This window comes from Eublepharis macularius, chromosome 15, assembly GCF_028583425.1.
Source record: "Eublepharis macularius isolate TG4126 chromosome 15, MPM_Emac_v1.0, whole genome shotgun sequence".
Taxonomy (NCBI): Eukaryota; Metazoa; Chordata; class Lepidosauria; order Squamata; family Eublepharidae; genus Eublepharis; species Eublepharis macularius.
In genome coordinates this window covers 45,211,970-45,234,160 of record NC_072804.1, presented here as the reverse complement: position 1 = coordinate 45,234,160, position 22,191 = coordinate 45,211,970, and the positions used below count along the sequence as shown (strand labels likewise).

General features: G+C 46.3%; 1 protein-coding gene across 1 annotated transcript in view; it reads right to left on the bottom strand.

The window, feature by feature from the left end:
• NPHS1 (NPHS1 adhesion molecule, nephrin) overlaps positions 1-8,809 on the bottom strand; it is a 34,025-nt gene extending 25,216 nt beyond the window's left edge. The window contains exons 1-7 of the mRNA XM_054998891.1: positions 8,554-8,809; positions 6,404-6,526; positions 4,940-5,071; positions 3,869-3,950; positions 2,584-2,687; positions 977-1,098; positions 138-309 (exon numbers count right to left, since the gene is read on the bottom strand). Coding sequence (XP_054854866.1) covers positions 138-309; positions 977-1,098; positions 2,584-2,687; positions 3,869-3,950; positions 4,940-5,071; positions 6,404-6,526; positions 8,554-8,809 — 991 coding nt within the window. The remainder of the gene's footprint in view (positions 1-137; positions 310-976; positions 1,099-2,583; positions 2,688-3,868; positions 3,951-4,939; positions 5,072-6,403; positions 6,527-8,553) is intronic.
• Between the last annotated feature and the right edge of the window lie 13,382 nt (positions 8,810-22,191).

Here is a 22,191-nt window from a genome sequence, read left to right as displayed (position 1 = left end):
GCATGCAGAAAGAAACTGGAAGAAATGGTAACAGGAATCTGTGAGAGGAGCCTTGGATTGGCACATGGTGAGAATTGGGGAAAGAAGAGGGAAGAACCGCAACGGCACACGTTTGGTAGGAAATGTTCGATACTCACAGACCACATGCAGAGTTAAGCTGGCCTGCAGGGGGAGGGATAACACTTGGTTCAATGCCCGGCAGGTCACTGTAGCATTGTTGTCTTCTGCTGTTAAGCTGAGAGTCAGGAAACTCCGGGACAATTGGTTAGTATCATCCGTCTCCCAGCTGGTGGAAATTACTTCCCCATTCTGCAAGACACAAAGCTAGTAGTGGCCGCTTAAGGGATTAACAGCCACTAGGTGGCAGTTCTTGGAGAAGATTGATATTGGCCTCTGCAAACAGGAAAGACAGTACCTTTCCAACAATCATGGTTTTCCCACATTGTGTCAGCAGTGGGATATGAACAGCTGCTTGATGTGCCATTGTATGTAATGTGACCCAGCAGAGAGTCTCAGGCCTCCACTCACACAATGCTCCGTTATGACGAACGACTGGCTTTTCTGTGTTCAACAGGAGTGTCTCCTCTGTTTTGCTTCTCTGTCCTCAAAAGTTTCAGAGGGACTCTTTGAAATCTATTTTGCACCCAGCACCCATGGAATTGGATTAAGAACGGTGGGCCAGAAATAAGGTAAATAAAATAAAATGTTAAGAAAGATACATATGGCGGACTTTGGGCCCTTCCATCATGGCCTGCAGTCTTTTCCCCTTCTTTTCTCCCCTCTTGTTTTTGGAAACATCCAGCCTTGCGAAAAAGAGTTCTGGGGTGCTTTGAAGCTTGTGTTCACTGCTGTTTGTTGTTTTCGTTATCTTTTTTAAGGGCTTGCATTCCTGTTGTGATTTTTTAATTTTGTTAACAGAACAATAACCTACAATTTGGGTCAATCCAAACCAGTACTCCCAAGTTCTCCCACTCACCTTCAGCCACTGCAGGGTAGCCAGAGGATTTCCACTCGGAGAAATGCAGGTCAACTTTAACTTGTCCTTAGCTTTGACAACAGGGCCCTCATAGCCCGAAATGACAGGTGGGTCGGGTGGGACTGGCAAAGGAACACAAGAAAAGAAGCAGATTCATTCATTCATTCATTCATTCTGTTTATATCCCCCCCCTTTCTCCCAAATGAGACCCAAAGTGGCTTATGTCATTCTCCTCGCCTTTATGTTTATCCTCACAACAACCCTGCGAGGTAGGTTAGGCTGAAGTCCAAGGTCACCCAGAAAACTTCCAAGACTGAACTTTCCCAGATTTTAGGTCTCCCAGATCCTAAACTGACACTCTAACCACTACACAACACTGAAACAAGATAGGGTTTCACCATTCCATTCCCAAAAGCAGTCAACATCCTGGCAAGATGGATTAGTTTGGGCCAGACCTTCATTATACTTCCTTTCAGATAATGAAGAATTTCATTTACTACTTTAGATCCATTTTTTCCCATGGGAATCACAGCGGCATTCACGGGGCTTCTGAGCAGTGTCCCATTGCTGCATTGACTGGTTGGACCCTGAAATTTGCTTAGCTTTAGCAGACCAGCTACATCAAATACCTCCAAATAACAGTAGCCTTCCCACACATTATCTTGTGTTACATAGCTCCCATGCTGAGAAAAAGAAAAAGCCATAACTATTCTCCCTTCTCTTACTGAAGGGACGAGGCTCCTGCTATTCTGGAGGGCCAGCTTATAAATCTCACGAACAAATGTCAAAACTGATCTTCCTGCTTCATTATTAGAGTCTTAAGGTAGGCAACAATACCTGTTTTTAAAGGATACTTCTTTTCTCCTTTCAAATGCTAACAGGAATACAAGAAACCTGGTTTCAAACTGTATTACTCTGAACTCCGAAACCACCCACGTTGTTTCTGTCCTACTGTTACATTTGTGATTCTGGACTTTTTTCTTTAATTGGATCTTGCTTTTTTTCCCCCTCCAATGATGGGTGATGTGCATCACACACATCAGGTAGGAATATCTCGGTTTATCCCATTCACACGATGACTCTGTGAGATGGATTTAGACTTGGCGGGACTTGCTTAGGATGATTGCCAGATTGCAACCTGGAGATCTTTATCAGACCTTTAATATCCAAAAATGCAGCAAGAAATAGCTGCCACCTCTCCCAGATATTCGACCACCACCCCCTCATCACCTGCTTCTTCACTCTACCTTTGGTAACAAGCGGAGATGCGAATGTCACCTACCTTCTCTATTTTTTTAAAAAAGAGCCAGCAAACCTATTCATTTGCTTTTGTGTTCCCCAGATTCTCTTGTTAGTGTTCTGTCTTGCTCGCTCTCTTATTCTAGGGAGTCTCTGTTTCTTTTTTTCCCCCTCTTTAATTACAGCTGCCCTGGATAATGTCCCTCCTTGTCCTCCTCCACCTTTCGCCCTCCTTTTCTTCTCCTCATCCCACTTCTTTTTGTGTTTGCTTTTTATTAGATTGTAATAAAAGTTTCCTGAGTACGCCCGGCAACTGGTATTATTAGGTTTCCTTGTCAAGGTCTGGCGAGGCATTCAAAATTACTCACACAGGACGTTCATGGTGAAACCGGCAACCGCTGGGATTAAAGAGGCTGCATTAGAAGCTCGGCACATCAGCCATTTCCTATTGTCTGAGCTCTGGGGGGTGATCCTGGAAAGAAAAGCAAAGAATATAGAAATCTATAGCAGGCTGGTATCACAGGGCTAGTGCTAGATGGCGGGATATTCTGGCTGGGGACCCTTGCTGTGCAATCCGGAGCTGGAATCAGCCATCAGCAGATAACTATATAGGTATATTTTTATCCTGTATTCCTCCAAGAAACTGGGAGTGACATACAAGGTTCTCCCTTCCCTATTTTACCCACACAAAACCCCTGTGAGGTAGGTGAGGCTGAGGGATAGTGACTGACCCAAGATCACCCAATGGAGAGATGAGATTGCCCTCTGTGGCAGCCATCTTCCCACTCCCAGATTCCCCTGCTGCTTGGCGAAGCAGTGGGAGCAAAGGGGAGGGAAACTGGCATCACATGATGGTGCGACGCTACTCCCAGGTATGTACCTAAAAGTAATGTCACAGAATCAGGCAACACTCTAGGAATTTCCCAAATCTCAGTGTTAAAGGCCATAAAGATTTGGGTAATTCCTACAGGATTACATGATGTCAGTTTCGACAACCCTGTCACCCAAAGGGTGGGGATCGGATTCAGATCTCCCAAATCTTAGTATGACACAGTAAGTAATGGAAAAATGCACCCTGATACAAAAAATAACTTCTTAATTTTTTTCGAGCGGCCACAGTCCTTTGCAATATCTCCTTTCTCCTCACAACACAGTTGTAGAGGTTGGCCATGATTGCTTCTATTTCACAGTTGAGAAGTACACTTGAAAGAATTTGGGCATGAAACCTAACGAGAGTTGCCGGAGACCCATCAACTCTTATTGTCCACCACGGCTCCAAGTAGCAGGAGGAGAAAAAATTAAAACTCCTGACATCGTGTGAAGCATGTGGTCACTTACAGGGGAAACGCAGAAGGAACTTTATAGTTTTACCATAGAGTTTCCAGGAATTCCTAGAGCAACATGATGTTGCTTCTGGGTTTTCCCAGAAGTGATGTCACAGCACACATGACACTAGTGACCACTCCCATGGCCCTACTCCCCTTCCCAAGCTCCCAGCAGTTGCCAGGTAGACCTAATCTTTCGCAGTTCACAACCAACATGTTTTCCACCAGACCACACTAGTTCAAACCAGCTAAACAGTTATGCCAGCAAATATGAAAGGAAGAGGGGGAGAATAGCAGTTTAGGACATCATCAGGGTTTTTTTTTTTACCTCAGCACAGCCTCCGTGCTGAAGAGTTTGTCTTCAGATCCCGGCAGGGTGTTAGATTCAGCATCTGGTACATTGTCATCACCTGAAGAAAAACAAGAAGACAGATTAGGGCAGCGCAAACTTCTTCCAAACACTTCCCACGGCGGTCCTTAAAACTGGACCCACCATGGGATTGACCTGAAACAAAGAAATTCAGCTGGGCTCAGTGCTGACTGGGCTCAAGTCATTTTTGTGCCTGAGGCAGAAATCCAAATGGCATCTCATTCATGCCACAAAACATGGAATGCAATCTACCACGCTCTTCCGAAGCTCACTCAAAACAGATGGAAGGGGTTTTTTTTCTCTTGCAATAAAGCCTGTGAGGTAAATGAGGCTGACAGAAAGTGACTGGTCACACAGCCCAGCACTTTAGCCATTATACCGCACAGCTCCTATTTGTTTCCATTAGACTGGGCAAAAAAATCTTCACAAAGAGATTGTGCCCAGAGCCCTTCCTCACCTGCCCCCTCCAGCAGCAGCCCCAAATGCCCCCTGAAAAACTGCCCCAGAGGGACCCCCCACGAACAGCATGAGGAGCGAATCGGAGATGGGAATTTGGTGAAAATTGCTCTCCGCATCTGTTAGCAGAAATTTACCACAGGATAGAAGCCGATTTAGCACAGGATAGAAACCAATCAGTGTAAAGCAAAGCAACTCTAGACCTTCTCTTGGTTTGATTGTTTCTACAAAAATCTGTGAAGATGTTGACTGTGAATGGGCCTATAAAATGGTTGTGCCTGAGGTGATAGTTGACTGGTCTGGACAGAGCCTTTAACAAAAGAATGTTAAAACGCTTTGTGGCTGTGGCTGTTTCCTGAATGGATAATTCAGGCATCTGAAAGGAGTGCTTGGGTTATATATTTGTCAAAAAAGCAATTCTGAGACAGACGCCTACCACCCCCCAATATTCTCTCATCCAAAGGAAACAAAAACCTGGGAGCATTGCCTCTGAACCTCCTCACACCTCAGGGAAGGGCATCTGTATCCAAAGACCCTCTTGGAAAAAGTAGTGGGTTATGGCAACCTTCTCACCCTTGCTGAAGGCAATCTCTGCAGCAGGCCGAGCATCCTTCACCTGGCACTTCACTGTGTACTCCACACCAGCCACCCAAGTCACTGTGCTGTTGGCCTCATAGTCTGTAAGGAGCGGCATCTTAGGGGGCACTGTGAGGAAAAGAAGCAAAGTCGACAACGGAAATTTGAGATTGCTTTTCCCGTTTCTTTCTTTTTTTTAACTTTTATTGATTAACCAAAACGAAACACACAAAATGTACAATACTCCAATAACTTAAAAAAATAAAAATTAAAAAAAATAAATTTAAAAAAACTGCTTTTCCAGTTTCAACACAGAAGCATTTCCGTAAGTCCTGTCTAAATCGATGCAACCTTTAGTCAATTAATTGGCTAAATGGGTCAATTGAAAAACCTGTTGATTAACTAAAAAGGCACATCTCATTAAAAGGGCAATAGCCCTTCAAATCAATGGTTAAAAGCTGCTGAATAGCAGGTGCCATCAGGAGAGGCATTCCTCTGTCCCTTCACCCTCACCGTGGTATTTTTAAGTATTAAAATGACTTTCCAAACACAAAAAAAAAGTAATTTGAGAGTGGCATGTTCATTTCATCAAACACATTTGTCTTCACCATAAGCAAATGTAGGCAGATTTCGTTGAACACCAGTTAATACTCATATGATGAATTAACAAAGGTTGCAATACTATGCCCTCTTACTAGCGAGAGAGCTTCTTTGGACACAGGGACTTAACTTTTAAAAAATGTGCATAGGTTTGGGGTACGTGGTTACAAACTAGACTAGTATATAGACTCGACTCAATGCGAATAGAATAGAATAGAATAGAATAGAATAGAATAGAATAGAATAGAATAGAATAGAACTTCATTAAGGTATATGAAACCTTACAGAGGAATAAAAGCACAAAGGTAGCCCATTGCCCCTAGGACATTCCAATCAAAATGTTGGCAATGAGAGAGGAAGGGGAGGAAAGAAAGAATTCAGGGTAAAAGGTGAGGAATATGTACAAATAAAGCTACGTACGTTTAGCTTTATTTCAGTGTGTTTGGGATTCTGTACTACCAAAGGTTTCATGGGAAAGATGGTAAAAAGCCCAGTAACACCTTTAAGACTAACCAGCTTTATTGAGGCATAAACTTTCAAAAGCCACAGCTCTCTTCATCAGATGCATCTGACGAAGAGAGCTGTGGTTCTCAAAAGCTTATGCCTCGATAAAGCTGGTTAGTCTTAAAGGTGCTACTGGACTTTTTACTATTTTGCAACTAGAGACTAACATGGCTAACTCCTCTGGATCTATGGGAAAGATGGGTTTTGAGGACAGATCTGGAGGAAGAGAGGGGTGGGTCAATCAAGATTTCTAGAAGGTCCAGCCAGTGCTGTGGGGACCAAGTCTATTTCTAAACTGGTCCTGAAAGGGGTGATACTAACAGCAGAACAGCAGAGCACAGGCTCAAATTCTCTTACCGAGCACGTTGAGCAACACGCTGTGCGAGACGATGGCGCTGCTTCTCTCAGAGGGTCCCACCTGACATTCATACAAGGCATCGTCTTCCAGCTGGCTCCTTGTTATTTGCAGATTATACTCGCCTGAGCACCCAAACACAAGGCAAGCATAAGCAATCATTCCTCACTGTTTGTTTCACATATTCTATTTTTGGTCTGTGCTGTATTCGAATCTTGATTTAGACTCAGCTGCTGCTCCCATGTAACTAAGAACACAGCTTTGCTAGCCTGTCTCCCGGTCTGCCCGCTATGCTGTGTGCATTCTCCACAATCATAGGCTTTGCTGCTTGGTTGCAAAATCTGGTTGCCAGCCCAAACTTTGGCGTCACAAGAATCTCGGGGTTTTTTACTTAAGATACCAAAAAAGATTCTAGCCCTCATAGTTGCCGAGCAAGGCCAGGAGACTTGATTTGAAAACTTGATTAATGAAATAACAACAACAATAACATTTGATTTATATACCACCCTTCAGGACAACTTAATGCCCACTCAGAGCAGTTTACAAAGTATGTCATTATTATTCCCCACAACAAAACACCCTGTGAGGTGGGTGGGACTGAGAGAGCTCTAAGAGAGCTGTGACTGAACCAAGGTCACCCAGCTGGCTTCAAGCGGAGGAGCGGGGAATCAAACCCGGCTCTCCAGATTAGAGTCCCACGCTCTTAACCACTACACCAAACTGGCTCTCCACACACCACAATTGCCAAAGGACCACATACAAACTCGCCTTGCCTGTTTTTGCACTTACAGCTTTATCTGCATTGATGAACGAGGAGCTTTTCACAACAGGATCCCCTACTAATTGCTGGGAATGATGCCCTTGCTAAGGCAAAGCTGCAAGCAAAACTGGATCAAGGCATGCTGAAGCCCTGAACTATGTCAAAAGACCTCATCATACTACCAAAAAGAAAAACTCTAACACTGAAATTTAGTGATCTTTGTATTTAGAGGCTCCTCCCAATCTGAGGCCCTAAACTGTAGCTTGCTTCGCTTGTGCGTAAATCTGGCTGTGGTTGAAGGTGTTAGTTCAAAAAGTCAGCCACCCTATTAGACAGTATTGGGACAGCTTTTGACACAATAATTATTAGTCAGACCCAAGGAGAAAGCTCAAGGAGAAAACCCAAGTGGTTGATTCCAAATGGTTAATGTGGTGCACGGCCCAAGGTGCACCAGGGCTGGAGTCAGGAGGATGCTGAAACACGCACCAGGTTGGCTCACAACCTGTTTGCCAGTCCCAGTTCAGGCAGTCCATTTTTTCAACAGACTGTTGGTCTTTGTCATCCCATTCATGGCGTCTCAGCAGGTTGCTTTGACTTCTTCCTTCCTAACGGTACAGTATAGACTGGCTTTTCAACCATGCACATTTTCACGGCATCCAATAAAGTCCCCCCCTAAGGTTGCCAGCTCCATGTTGGGAGATCCCTGGAGATTTGGGGGGTGGAGCCTGGGGATGGCAGGGTTTGGGGAGGGAAGGGACCCCAGCAGGGTATGATGCTATCGATTCCACCCTCCAAAGCAGCCATTTTCTCCAGGGGAACTGTTCTCTTTCACCTGGGGATCATTTATAATCCAGAAAATCTCAAGCTACCATCTGGAGGCTGGCAACCTAGTCCCCCTCCCCACATCCTTGCCTCACATCTACTTTGCTTGGAATGCAATTGTTTAAATAGACAGTTAAATGGGGTGCAAATTGTATAACTTGGATGTAAATAAATGCTGCGACTTAACACAATGTGGTGTTTGTCTAAGCAATCCTCAATGATGTTACTGGCTGCTGAGCTGATTGAATCGGCCCCCATACGGGGACGTTTGTCTTTATTGGGAGCTGATTGAATCGGCAGCATTTTTGCACATGCACCATGTTGCAAAATCCCAGTGCAAACCTGTTCGGCAAGCGTTCAAGTCTTTCATTACCAAAGGGAAAAAAACTCTGGATCTAAGACTCAAGTGATCAGCTTGTGACTGCCACAAACGAACATGGTCAGTAGAATTTTTGCTGGGAAATTCACTGCCTCTCTATGTTGGAGCAGAGTGTCAAAGCACAGCTGGACATGGCCCCACCTAAGTGAAAATACAAGCGGAAGCGAACTCCCCCAGAGGGAACCACTCACCTTTGCTCGGTTCTCCCACCATGCTGTAGCGGGGGAACCCACGGATGTCCCGGTGGGGACCTAGCAGGAGCCCGTCCTTAGCCCACTGCACAATGCCGGATGCGTTCTCCACCTCGCACTTGAGTACAGTGGTTCCCCCTTCAGAGATGACAAGGCTCTCTGGCTGTACCAGGACAACCTGTTGAGGAGTCTCTGCAGGGCGATCGGGGAGACAAGAAGCATTCATGGCCGTCAGCAGCTGTTCTTGCTCAACCATCGGCTAATGCCTGCATGTTGATCACACCTAAGAATTCCTAAGTACACAAATGATCAAACTGGGCTTTCTGCATTCAGGTCAAACCAGATGAGAAACTGCAAGCAGCGTACATGGTTTTCCCCTTCTCCATGTTTATCCTCACAACGACCCTGTGAGGTGGATTAGGCGGAGAGACGGATAGGAAGAAGGTCCTCCTGTGGACTTTGTGGCAGAGGGGGCAACGGAAAGCAGCTCCTCTCTTTCGCTACACACTGAGGGCCAAGCTACAAGTGACGAATGACACTTGAACGGCAAGTGAGCAGACTCACGTGTATTCCTCTCTGTTCACTTGCGCTCCACTTGCGCTCCACTTGATCACATAGTGAACAGGCAGGAATACATGTGAGTCTGTTCACTTGCCGTTCAAGTGTCATTCATCACTTGTAGCTTGGCTCTGAGAACTCTGCCTTCTGACCTGACTCAGATCAGAGCTGCAAAGTGAGGGAGACGAGGCTTAATTCTTCCCTCCCCCAAACAACATGCTGTTTTCCTGAGCTCAAACAGCTCACCAGACCTGCTATTTTCCCCCAACTAATGGCTCAAAAATAGGGGGTAGGGTACTCTGGGGGGGCCCCTGAAAGATCTGATATCCCTCTACCTTATTTATTTATACCCCACTTTTCTTCCCAATAAAGACCCAAAGCAGTTTACAGCTTTGTTCTCCCCTCCTCCATTTTATTCTCACAACAACAACCCTGTGAGGCAGGCTAAGCTGAGAGACAATGACTGGCCCAAGTTCTCCCAATAAGCTTCCATGGCAGAGCGGGGATTCGAACCTGGGTCTCCCAGATCCTTGTCTGACACTCTAACCACTACACACCGCTGTCTGTCTAAGGAGGCAAGAAACAACCTTACGCGCGACAGTCCCGTTATAGGAGAAAATCAGATGGCTCTTTTAAAAGTCTCACTAGGGCACGAAAGCTTAGCTTTGGTATAGCCAAACGACCGTTACACAGTAGAGAGTCCTCCCTTCCAGTTTCCATCCCTAGAGGGATTCATTTGAGGAAGTTATGAACCACTGAAGCAGAAGGAGATCAACTGCATGCTTGTCGGTTCCGCTGGATTGCTTCCTCTGAGGCGCTTCGGCTGCCTGAACTGTTCTCACCTTCTTCTGTCAGGTCCAGGGAAAGACAGATGAATACGACTCCCAGGCCCCGGGGAAGCATTGCCGCTCCCTGATCCTTCAGAGGTAAGAATCAGTCTTGGGATGTTGGAAACCTAAAAATAATCAGAGAATTGTGAGAAATACCACCCCCAGAGACACTCTTCCCTCTGTGATCCAGAGGATAATGTTGGCATTTAAGAACAGGGCTACCAACATCCAAGTGCGGCCTGGAGATCTCCCAGAATTACAACTGATCTACAGATGAGAGAGATCAGTTCCCCTGGAGGAAAGGGCAGCTTCAGAGGGCAGACACTCAGATCAGGGGTCATTTCATAGAAAAAGAGCTGCAGGAACTCATTAGCATAAATCATTAGCATATGCCATGCCCCTTGATCGGGCCAAAATGGCCGGGATTCGGCTGCTGGCAGTGGCCCGATCTGAGCCGTTTTGGCCCCAATCCAGGCCGAAACTGGTCCAAAATGGCTCAAAATGGCCATTTTCAACACGTTTTGGCCTGGATCAGGCCCAAAGGCCCAGATCAGGTTGGTGCTGGGCTGGGGAGGGGTCCCCCGCCAGGCACCAACCCAATCCTCGTGGTTTTGGCCCTGACCCCAGCCGAAACGGGCCCCAAATGTCCAAAAGTCAGGTGGGCAGGACCACGTGACTGTTGGGGGAACCGCCCTCTCCACACCGGCATGCTCAGGGCGGATTACGTTTCATAACATTCCAATACAACTTAAATTTAGCAGAAATTTAAAATCACAATAAATACAGTATAAATATGGAATGTGGAATAAGTTGAAAAGTGGGTCCCACTTCAAAAAGCACAAAAACTCCTGCTTTACACAGAAGATGAGCACAACAATGTATTTATTTATTTACTTCATGTATACCTCACCATCCTCTCAGTAGAGACCAAAAGCAGCTACATCCATCTCCTCGTCCTCCATTTTATCCTCACAACAACCCTGTGAGGTAGCTGAGGCTGGCCCAAAGTCAACCAGCAAGCTCCCCTGGCAAAGTGGGGATTCGAACCTGGGTCTCCCAGAACCTAGTCCAACTCTCTCAGCACTGCACCACACTGGTTATCTTATGTGCCCTGTCTGGATGCCAGCAAACCATCCAGTGCCCCCTGCAGAAGGCACCCCGCGCTTCTTCCAAGAACTTACCGTGTTCCCAGCAGCAGATGCTCAGACCAACTCTTCGAAGCGCCTCTCTAGAAGCAGGACAGCCGAGTCAGTGAAATGGCTGAGATTCCAGATCTGGGCCCTCCTCCGCATAACCCTGTAGCAGAATTTGCATGCTTCTCATCCTTTACACTTTATAAAGGGCGCAGTGAAAGGGCTCTACACTCCCACCATAGGAGAGGAAGGCTCCCAGCATTTCCAAAATGCTGTCCTTGCTAGGTTTGGATTTATACCTCGCCCCTCACCAAGAGACAAATATTATCATTCCCCGGGGCTTGTATTGTTTTAAATTCATTTAGAGGGATTATTCCTATGAGAGGTATTCCTGCTGAGGTTTATCCCGATTGCTCAGAACCGTAATCATTACATGGCCTCAATCCAACAGAGTTAAATGCGCCTAAACTCATGAGTTTCCATGTGCTTACAGTACAATCCTAAGCAGCTCTGTTTAGAATCCTACTCAGATGTACTGAACGGGGTTTACTCCAACAAAAGGTTCTTAGCAAGGTTTTTTTTCTGGGAAAAGAGGTGGTGGAACTCAGGACTGCACAATGACATCACTTTGGGCCAGCTGGAAGGGGGGGAGTTTTTTAAGTTTAAATCCCCCTCGTCGGAAATGGCCACATGGCTGGTGGCCCTGCCCCCTGATCTCCAGCCAGAGGGGAGTTTAGATTGCCTTTGTGCCGCTGGAGCGGCACAGAGGGCAATCTAAACTGCCCTCTGTCTGGAGATCAGGGGGCGGGGCTACCAGCCATGTAACCATTTTCAAGAGGTGCCGGAACTCCGTTCCACCGCATTCCCACTGAAAAAAAGCCCTGGTTCTTAGGATTGTGCGGTTCAAGCGTGTTTAATTCAGTGTGAGATTGTGGCTCATGTGTTTAGAGGTGACAGAATCCTAGAAGCACAGGCCGCTGAAGGGATTCCACGATCACTTAAGGATAGCAACAGTTCTGAAGCAAAGAGAAGTATGTGTGTCCACATGTGCATGCTGCTGCCTCCTCGAGTCAAACAGGTTGTGCAGGTTTCAAAGCAACACAGCCACCTGCAAAACCTGCTTACCGAAGGCAAAAATAAGAGGAATGCACATGCAGCAAGCTTCTAGCTTTCTTTCAAATTGCATTCAGTTCTGGGGGGGGGGGGGGGAAATACATATTCTTAGTCTCCGCTCTAATTTTGTACTTTCCCCCCCTAAGTGGGCCTCTACCATATATATAGAAGCACACCAGAGGGGGTAATTTCTGGTAACGCACACATGCTACGCAGGCAGTTATAGCCCCATGGCTGCTTTTGAGCTGCGTGTTATCTCTGCACTTCCAATGAAGGGAAGTAACACATTCCCTCTTGCAAATATGATCCTGCTATTATGGGATTCCATTTGGGAATAACATAGTTAGGAATACAAAGTCCAGCTGTGTTCATCTGTTGTAACAAAAAGATGACTCTCGTGGCATGTTTATTGTAGCATGCTTTAAAGTGTCAGCCCTGCCCTCCCCACCACACAAAAAAACCCCTTTTTTGGTGTGTGAATACATATATGAAGCCCCTCCCAAAGGCAGGCAAACTCCTGCCACCAGGGGGCAGCAGCACCACACATACTAATCTACAAGCAGAAGGCCAGTTCAGCAATGTTGAAATCTTTAGCGGCCATCCAAGTTCAAAAAGTAGGACAACGAACCCCTTTCAAAGGTCAAATACACAAGGTCTCATACAAGGCTACAGAGGACGACTGCCTTGTTTCATATCCACCATTCAAGAGCATTTCTCCCAAATAAATGATCAACAGCAACAGACTGGACAAGATCCCATTTTCCTTGGCAGACTTGCAACAGACCTTTGGCTGCCTTCGCACTGATGTCCTTGGGTTGGTTTTTACGCAGAAAGCACACACTGAGAGTCCATCCAACCTGCTGTGCGCACGGCCGCAACCCCAACGTGCCCCCATCCAATACCAGTGTATGCAATCTGCATTGCAGATCTAACACCCTCGCCTGCAACGACATTTGCAATGTGAGCTGATTGCAGAAGCGGCAACCAGGACACCAAGACATCTTGCAAGGCACAATTCCTCCTTGTGCTGGCAAGAACAAGTCAGTAAAAGATACCGCCTTTAACTTGGTACCTCTTCGAACCGTCGTCATTCGACACCCAGCAGAAGGCCCATCTGTACCATGTCTTAGAGGATAAATCTCACCAGCGCATCTAATCCCAGTGCGCATCTTTCGGAAGCACCAGTGCCAATTGCGTGGCCACCCATACGGCAGAGTTGATTACACAAGTGTGATGCCTTATGCGAACTTTGGGGGGGGGAGTTGCCCCTTCCAAATCTGCTACCAGTTATTGGGCAACCCTCTTGAACTGGAATATTTTATTTTAGCAAATGCAACCTCTTTTGAAAAGGAGTACGCTCCGTTGTAATTGGGAAAGAAGCTTCCACTGGAAAAATCCTAGGTGGTTTTTTTTTTGTTCTGAGATTGAAGCAATGAAACAGAACTAATTCCACAGCAGGTGTTTCTTTATGGGATTAATTGATTGTTATTAATTTCTGCACCACTTTGCGGGGCGCAACACGCTCATATTTCAACTGTTCTCGGGACAATCCCGGAGGCTCAAAAACAGTGCCGTTTACTCAAGAATACACAAAGAAGTGCAAGTATGTACAATGCGTTGTTTCTACAACAGGGTTTGGCTTGAGCATCTCTGGTGTAAAACTGTGCACCTCCCCTCACTGGCTAGGATAGATGCATTCTCAGGAAGCCATGGTTTATTTATTAGTTGTTCCGTTTTATTAAAATGTTTATAGCAGACTTTCCCCTTTCGGCTCAAGGCAGCTTACCATTCCAAACAGCAAAAACATACAAAATACAGCAGAACACCTACCCAAGAAAACACCTAAACCCCAATAAAAGCCAACCTTACAGTGGTTCCTGAAAACTTCGAGGGACCACACTCTCTTTACCTCCTCAGGGGATCCATTCCACAAAATGGGAGCCACTATAGAGAAGGAACAAGCTATGGTAGATGCTGGGGAACAACTAGAACAGGGGTCGTCCTCCCCAATCTTTTTAAGCCTGTGGGCAGATTTGGAGTTCTGACACAGTGTGGTGATGACAGCAACAAAATGGCTGCCACAAAATGGCTGTTGCGAGAGACAGAGTTGAGAGTCCCTGTGATGGGCAATCTCTTGGCAGTTTGCTCTGCTGCCCACCAATCACCGGCCATCAGCAGGCAACCTGGGCAAGTGTGTGGCGGATGCACCTTCAGCAGGGTGTGATGACATCACTTCCCCAAGTGATGTCATCATCACACCAGCAGCAGGCATGCTCTCACGCTTTTCAGGGGACAATTTTGGCCCCTCACAGGCTAAATTTGCCTCGTACAAAGCGCAGAAGCACGCCCGCCACTGGCGCGATGACATCATTTTCAAAGATCGTTCCCCCGGTAAGTGCCAGGTCCCCTCCCCACCACCACTGGAAGAGACCTGGCAATCCTGAGGTGGAGCCCACCACAAAATGGCTCCACAAATTACAATTGACCTTCAGTCTCACCACGAAGATCCTTATGCTGTGCAAACAACTTCTGCCAAAGCCATGTTTTTAAAAATCTGCAAAGCCAATCAAATTTCCAATGGCCAGTCAGAAGCGATGCTTGGCAAAAGCCCTTCTTGGCCCCACTGACTTTCTAGAAACACTTGGCAGGCACCAGGAAAGGTGTTAGTAGGCACAATGGTGCCTGTGGGCACCGTGTTGGGGACCCCTAAACTAGAAGGTGATGCCAGAGGACTGCAGTTCGGATAAGGGAACATATGGAGATGGCCTGACAGATATAAGACCTAGGCCATGAAGAAAATTCTGATGGAATGTTCTAGAAGAGATTGTCATAGGCAGAATCTTAATTTACAAAGCTACGCAGAGGCCTTTTTTCATGCTCTGCTTTTCTTCCTCTGTTTATTTGTGTCTCACATTTGACAAATTGTCCGTGCAGATTTTATGAGGTCGTATGTTTTCCGGACAGCTCAGGGGAAGGGCATTCCCGCAGGCCCTGTTCTGCTTGCCCAATGCCTCCCACCTTAGAGAGAGATCCTCCTGTCAGGTGCAACGGTGCCTTTGGAAAGCCGTGCAGAATTGTTGCGCTCTGCCGAGCACCACCCAGCAGAGGGTAGCAACAGGCCATCGTAATGCCTCCATCCCGCCATGTGCGGGCGTGCGTGTGCGGATGAACATAATGGGGCGACATATGCCCTTGCAAGCAGCTGAGGGTCTAATCCGCCGGCAGAGAAGGTTTTAAAGCCCTGCTGGTCTAAACCTCTAGACCGTGTGAAAATCCCACCTCAGCCACAGATGGAAAACAGGGATCACGGGAGGCAAAGGCATTCCACATGGTGGGGGTGGGGAGGGATGGACGCACACGCCCTCCACAAAGATGGCCATCACCTGACTCAGAGACCAGACCTGTTTTCAACAAGGGCCAAAGCGGGGAAGCTTTTTACAGTCGCCTCCAACCCACATCTGCAAAACGTCCCACTGCTCAGAAAGAGGAACAGATGCTGTTTCCAAGATCAGCTGAGTAAAGGAAAGCCTCTGCCCAGACACTTTTTCCAGTGGGAGTAAATTTCTTTTAGTGGGTTTCTCACACACGCAACACGCACCAAAGACTCCCCCTGCCCTGGTACTCCAGCTTGGAACTCGGATCCTTGTTTCCAGCCCGCCTTTAAGTTGGCTCCTCCACCTCTCCCATCTTTCCCCCATTACTAACAATATTGTGTTGATCCAACATCCCTCCTTCGCCATACCCATTCCCCCCCCCCATTCTCTTTTTCTAATTAACTGTAGGGCTATTTGGCAATTAAAGAGCTTCTGTTAATGAGATAACAGAATTAGCTGGGGGACAACGTCCACCCACCCCCTTGGCAAAGACTGAACTAACAGCAAGCACCTGCCAAAATTAAAGAGAAGGGGGGGCAGGTAGGGGCCTGGGCCACTGCTGGCTGCAACCTCAATCTTTGGTGGGATCTTGGCCATGCTGGGGGTAGAGAAAAGGGATTAGCTCTGTGCAAATGTTAAGGTGGCCCATAGACAATTCCGTTACCCCACAGCAATGGAACAGGCAGCCAGTGTCTTTTACTTGAGACTTCAATTAGAAGCCAACAGGGAAAATATGGGGCAGCCTGGATCGAACCTGGGCAAGGTTTAACCCAGGGAATTTGCTTTCAAGGCCTGGGTTTAAGCCTGAGATAGGATACTGCAATAATGGCACATGTCCTCTCTTTATCCTGAGCAGTAAGAATTTCACAGATAATGCAACCAGGTCTGGTTCTCTTTGGTGGAGAAAACAGTGGAGGCATCTGGCGTCTTTTTGTAACATTTGCTTTATTTACAAATACACAAATGGAGAAAAGACTCCTACAGGGTAGCCGATCCGCCAGCTCACATCAGATCCCCAGAAAAAGAGAGGGAGGGAGGGAGAGGGAGTTCCTCAAATTGCTCCCAACCAATTCATAGCCATGTCTGCCTGCCTTTCCCTGTCTCTCTTCCCAAATCAAAAACTGATCTTTCTTCACACACAGAAAGACAGCTGTCTTCTTGCTTCATCTCCTCTAACTCTTGATGGGTGCTTGGACTAAGCTATTTACTAACCCTTTAAGACTAGGGTTGTCAGCTCCAGGTTGGGAAATTCCTGGAGATTTGGGGTAGAGTCTTGAGGAAAGGGGAGTTTGGGGAGGGGAGGGACCTCAACAAGGTATAATGCCATACAGTGTTCTCTCCAAACCAGGCATTTTCTCCTGGAAAACTAATCTCTGTATGGAGGTGGGTAACCCTATAATTGCAGGCTCCTTTCAAAGCTATGCACACAGGCAGTCATCATGGAGTACCTTTCTCTTTCCCTAGAGGACCTGTCACACAACACCTACAAACAGAAGACGGGAGAAAGCATTACTTCAAGGCAGCCTGCACATTTTCCCTTATACCTCCACAAGGAAAAGAGCAAGTGACTCACTTTTTAAAATTAAAGCTGGGGACCAGTATATTGTTGCAATCGATTACTATGATGTTATTGAACTATAGAGATTTATCATTCACTGATTTTGAAAAAAAACAGAAGCCTTCTTGTGGAGGGAGGGATGTAGAATGACAGCCATAGAGAGGGGAAGGTAATGCAAGAACAGCCCACATTGCCTTTGTGTTTGCTCCATGGCCACTGCCAATACCTCTGCATTTGCAACAGCAATGAGAGTAGCAAGAAGAATCATCTCCATGTGGAAAGAGTCACTGTTCTGTTTATTTTTCTTCAAAACTAAAATAATGCCGATGATAACGCTTCCAAAACATTCTTACGGAAGGCTAAAGGGAGGGTGAAACCCAGTGTGCCTCCTTGCGCCTGAAGCTATAGATAAAATATGGTCCAGAGGTGATCTCAAAATTGCAACAGGAATCCAACCGCTCCTCCCACACTCTCTCCGGGAGAGAATGTTCACAAATACCACTTGCTGTCTGCAAAGCTCTTCCTCCTCCATCACCATCCAACGGAGGCCCTATCTGGACTGTTGTCTCCAATGAAAGAGCCCCGTTTGTCTAATGCACAATAAAGCGAGTTGCCTTTATCCTCCGTCAACTCTGGGGGATCAGCGTGCCCTGAGCATCTGCATTAAACACTTCCTGAATCCAGGGCACCAACATTCAGAGAATGGCTGCGGAAGTCTAAAGCGCTTCCCTGCTGTCTCCTGTCCACAGGTTTTGAGTGGCGGGTAGGGGGAGAAATGGTTGACTTTGCAAGCGGCATCTGTTTCACTATGCAGCAGCCATTCTGGTGAGTCTGGAAGAGGGGAAAATAACTTTTTTGTGGGTGGTTAGCAGCACTGATAGCCTAGGTATCCCTCCTCCAGGGAAGGGAATGTCCGTGGCTCAGGGGCAGGGCATCTGCTTGGCATGCTAAAGGCCCCAGGTTCAATCCCCAGCATTTCCAGTTAAAATGATCTGGTAGGAGGTGATGTGAAAGATGCTGGAGAAAGCACTGCCAGTCTGAATAGACAATAGTGACCTTGCCAGACCAATGGTCTGATTCAGTATAAGGCAGCTTCATACGTGCTCACGTGCCCCCCTGCTGTCCTGTCTGGCATTCCTTCTTCCAGGTTTGAACAAGCTGCAGCCAGACGAAGGAGCGTTCCACACTAACAAAGGAGGAAGGGGGGAGTAGTCCTAGGAGAGTCCCTGCAAAAGCAAGCAGGAGTTTTGTGTCACTTTCAAGACGAACGGTGTTTCATTCCCGCTTTATTCTCTAGGTACTTGAAAACTCAGAGCATGAACGTGTGTGGGTCAATGGATTCCCCCCCACACCCCAATGAAAAGTATAGGGAGCGGTAGGTATGGGGTTGGCAGGAGGAGGGAGAATTGACAACAACAAAAAAACCCACCCTTCTCTCCGCTACAAAAGGAAATGCCGTTCCATCAGCAGAACCACCACTATGCCATTAGAATGGCAATTTAGGCTCCAAGCATGGATTAGCTGGTACACATTACCCAAAACCAAAAGTCACAGAACAATTATGATGAAGACCGACCAACCGGACACCAAACAGCATGCAAGCTTTTGGGTTCTCCAGAATTCTTCATCAGGCTGGATGTTAAAAACAAAAGCAGGGATGAGTGGGTGGGGGGGGGGGGATACACCCTTCAAGCCTGGTGGTTTTAATGCCTCTCTATCTGCATTCCATAGGATATCTGTATAGACTGCTTAGCAGAAAGTGTGGCTCTCTGGTATCAGATGGTTTCTCTGCATGCTGAGAAGGAGGAACAAAAAATGGAAGCGTCCTATTGAAAATACAAAGAACAGCTGTTGGTCAAATATCTCTCTAAACACCAGAATCCCTTGCTCTGTCCATGTATGTGCATTCCAGCAAAGTGGGGGGGGGGGAGAGAAAAGAAAACTCCGTTCTTTTAAAACTCTTTCGTTAACCAAGCTGTGGGTCTGAAACAATGGCTGAAGTGTATTATAAGAAGTGTTAAGAGTTGGAAGGGGCCTTAGAAACCATCTAGTCCTACCCCCTGCTCAGTGCAGGAATAGGCAGTTTACAGTGTAATCCTCAGCAGAGTTACACCAGTCTAAGGCCATTGAAATCAATGGGCTTAGACTGGAGTAACTCTGCTTAGGATTGCAGTGTGCGACAAGATTCTCTTTCGTATCATTGGTGCATCACGTGCCTTCCAGCCACTGAAGACAGTAATCTGAATTACGTGAAACTGTCCTCAGAACTACCCATTTTTTAATAAAAAATAATAATAATATGCATTTCACTACTGACAGCAATGCCCTGCCCTCTACTGCCCAGGTGAGCCTGACCTTGTCAGATCTCAGAAGCTAAGCAGGGTCGGCCTTCATTATTAATTATATGGGAGGCCTCCAATGAAAACCAGGGTTGCAGAGGCAGGCAATGGCAAACCACCTATATTAGTCTCTTGCCATGAAAACCCCACCAGGGGTCACCATCAGTCAGCTATGACTTGAGGGCATGCTCCACCACCACATTGACAGCAATAGGAAGGGCATGGATAAGCTCAGGTAAGCTATGCCATGGCTGTTTCTTGATCCCACACAGGTAAACTTCCTTTTTCAAATTTGGAGAAAGGAGCACTATTGATTCTTCCCCATGTTTCAGACCATATCCATACATCGGTCTATTCCATCTTTATCCCTCCATTCCTCCTGAGGATGATGTACGTAGCTTTCCTCTGTCCTCACAACAACCCTGAGAGGTAGGTGAAGCAGAGAGAAAGAGAGAGGGACCGGACCATGGTTACCCAAGTGAACTTTATGAGCTGAGCAAAGATTTGAACCTGCGTCTGTCTGGTCTTAGTCCCAACACTGTAACCACTAAACCACATTGGCTGTCTTTCATAAGCAGAGGAATAGGGACTATAGACTTTACTACTATATATAATATGTTGCTGTAAGTATGATCCTACTGGATCGTTTCTATGTTGTTTAATATATCGGTCTTAGAACTGCTTATGCTCTATTTTAGCATTTCTTGGATTTTTTTTTACTTTTAAATCTCTGCAAATGTGCATTTATATACCCTGTTCATTGTTTCTTGAAACACCTTTGTAATTGACTGTACTGATTCCCACTGTGCAATCCAAAAGGTGGATTATAAATAACATAAAAAAACAAAATGAAATAAATTCTCTCTTCCTTTTTCGCTCTGATTTCTGGCTATCTTACTGGTTTTGCACCATGAAGTATGATGATGGTCAAAAGCCATTCAATTGGCTTGTGTGCTGAGTTCTGCCTCCAAAGGTTCCAATCCTTTTGCTTCATACAAGAGTAACTCTTCATCCCGCCTGGATAGCACTGTCATAAATTCCAAAGAGGTAGCTATGACAGTCTGCTACAGCAGGGGGCTGGGGGGGGGGGGGACTTGTGGCACCTGAAAGACGAACAGATTTATAACGGCATCATCATAAATTAATAAACCCATGAAAGCTTACATCGTAATAAATCTACAGAGGGACACCTTTTTTTGTAACACTGTCATAGTTACTGTGAAATCTTTAAACAAGAGAAAAGAATCGCCACAAATGTCCTTAAAACCATTGGTGGGTTTGATCTTCTGTTGGGACTGTTTTGCAATTGGATTTTTTTAATGTATCCTCCCTCCCACTCCTAGTGGCTGCCACACACAAAAATGTGGAGATCTGAAAAGGCAGCCCAGTTCTGGCACTTTTGTAGATAATGTTATCTGATGTTACTTGCAGTCCAGTGGCAAAGGACTGGCTAGTCCTTAAACAGGCAATGCTGGGCTCGGCCAAGGTTTCTTTGGGCTCTGGGGGTGTAGTGTGAAAGCACTTAATGTGGCAACCCTTTTTAAAGCTAAGCAGATCTGGGTCTGGTCAGTTCCTGGGTGGCAGACACCCCATGTATGTCATTTTAATTTTCCAGGACATTCCACTGCTGACTTAAAAGTTGCAATTCTCAGAGAGAAGCTTCAAAAAGAAATTACCAAGTGAGATTGCTGATACTGAGTTTATTTGCAAGTTTGGAACAATGAAAACACACACACACCAGGGTTGAATAGGGACATAGGATTTTTATCACACCACAAATGCTAATTTTCTGCACTCCACACCCCTGCTCTAGCAAGGTAATTACAACATGTATTATAGCTAAGCTTCCGAATGCTCTGATTTGCAATATCCCTCCTACCCTCTACTTGGATTATAAAGACTCCTTCCTTTTCCCACTCCTTGTATCTGACAAAGGGAGCTTTGACTCTCAAAAGCTCATGCCCTGGAAATCTAGCAGGTCTCCAAGGTGCAACTGGACTCGAATCTTACACCTTTAGCTCTGCGATACAAGAAAGGAGGGATTCAATCCTGGCAAAAAACAAAAACAAAACCATGCCTGAGAGTAGTCACATAATCTGTTTCCAGCCTCTGTATGTGAGAAATACTAAAGACACAGCAAGCTAGCAGTAGTTACAGTGGGTGGGTGGGTGGATGGATGGATGGACTGGGCAGGTGGACAGACAGATAGATAGACAGATAGACCCAAAGATTGGATGGGTGGATGGCTGGACTGGGCAGACGGACAGACAGACCCAAAGATTGTGAGAGACACAAGTTTGAATCTCCACTCTGCCACAGAAGCTTGCTGGCTGACCTTGGACCAGTCACCTACTCTCAGATTTACCTACTTCACAGGGTTGTTGTGGAGAGAACAATGTAAGCTCTTTTGGGTCCCCATAAAGAGATTTGTAGGTGGTGCCTGAAGAAAGTAAAATGTGCGGTTCTCATACCACCCTCCAAAGCTGCCATTACCTCCAGGTAACGTTGTCCAGAAATCAGTTGTAATTCCAGGAAAACTCCAGGCCCCACCTGGAAGTTGGCAGCCCTAACTGTACTCTCCCAATACCTGAACAGTTTGGGATGAGATCCTAAAAACAAACTGAGAAAACAGCGCATTAGCACCAGGCAGTGAAAGCTCTTGAGAGTGGGGGGGGGGGGGTTTAACACCATTTGCATGCCTATTTGGACATGGTTAAGATTCAAAGCAACAGA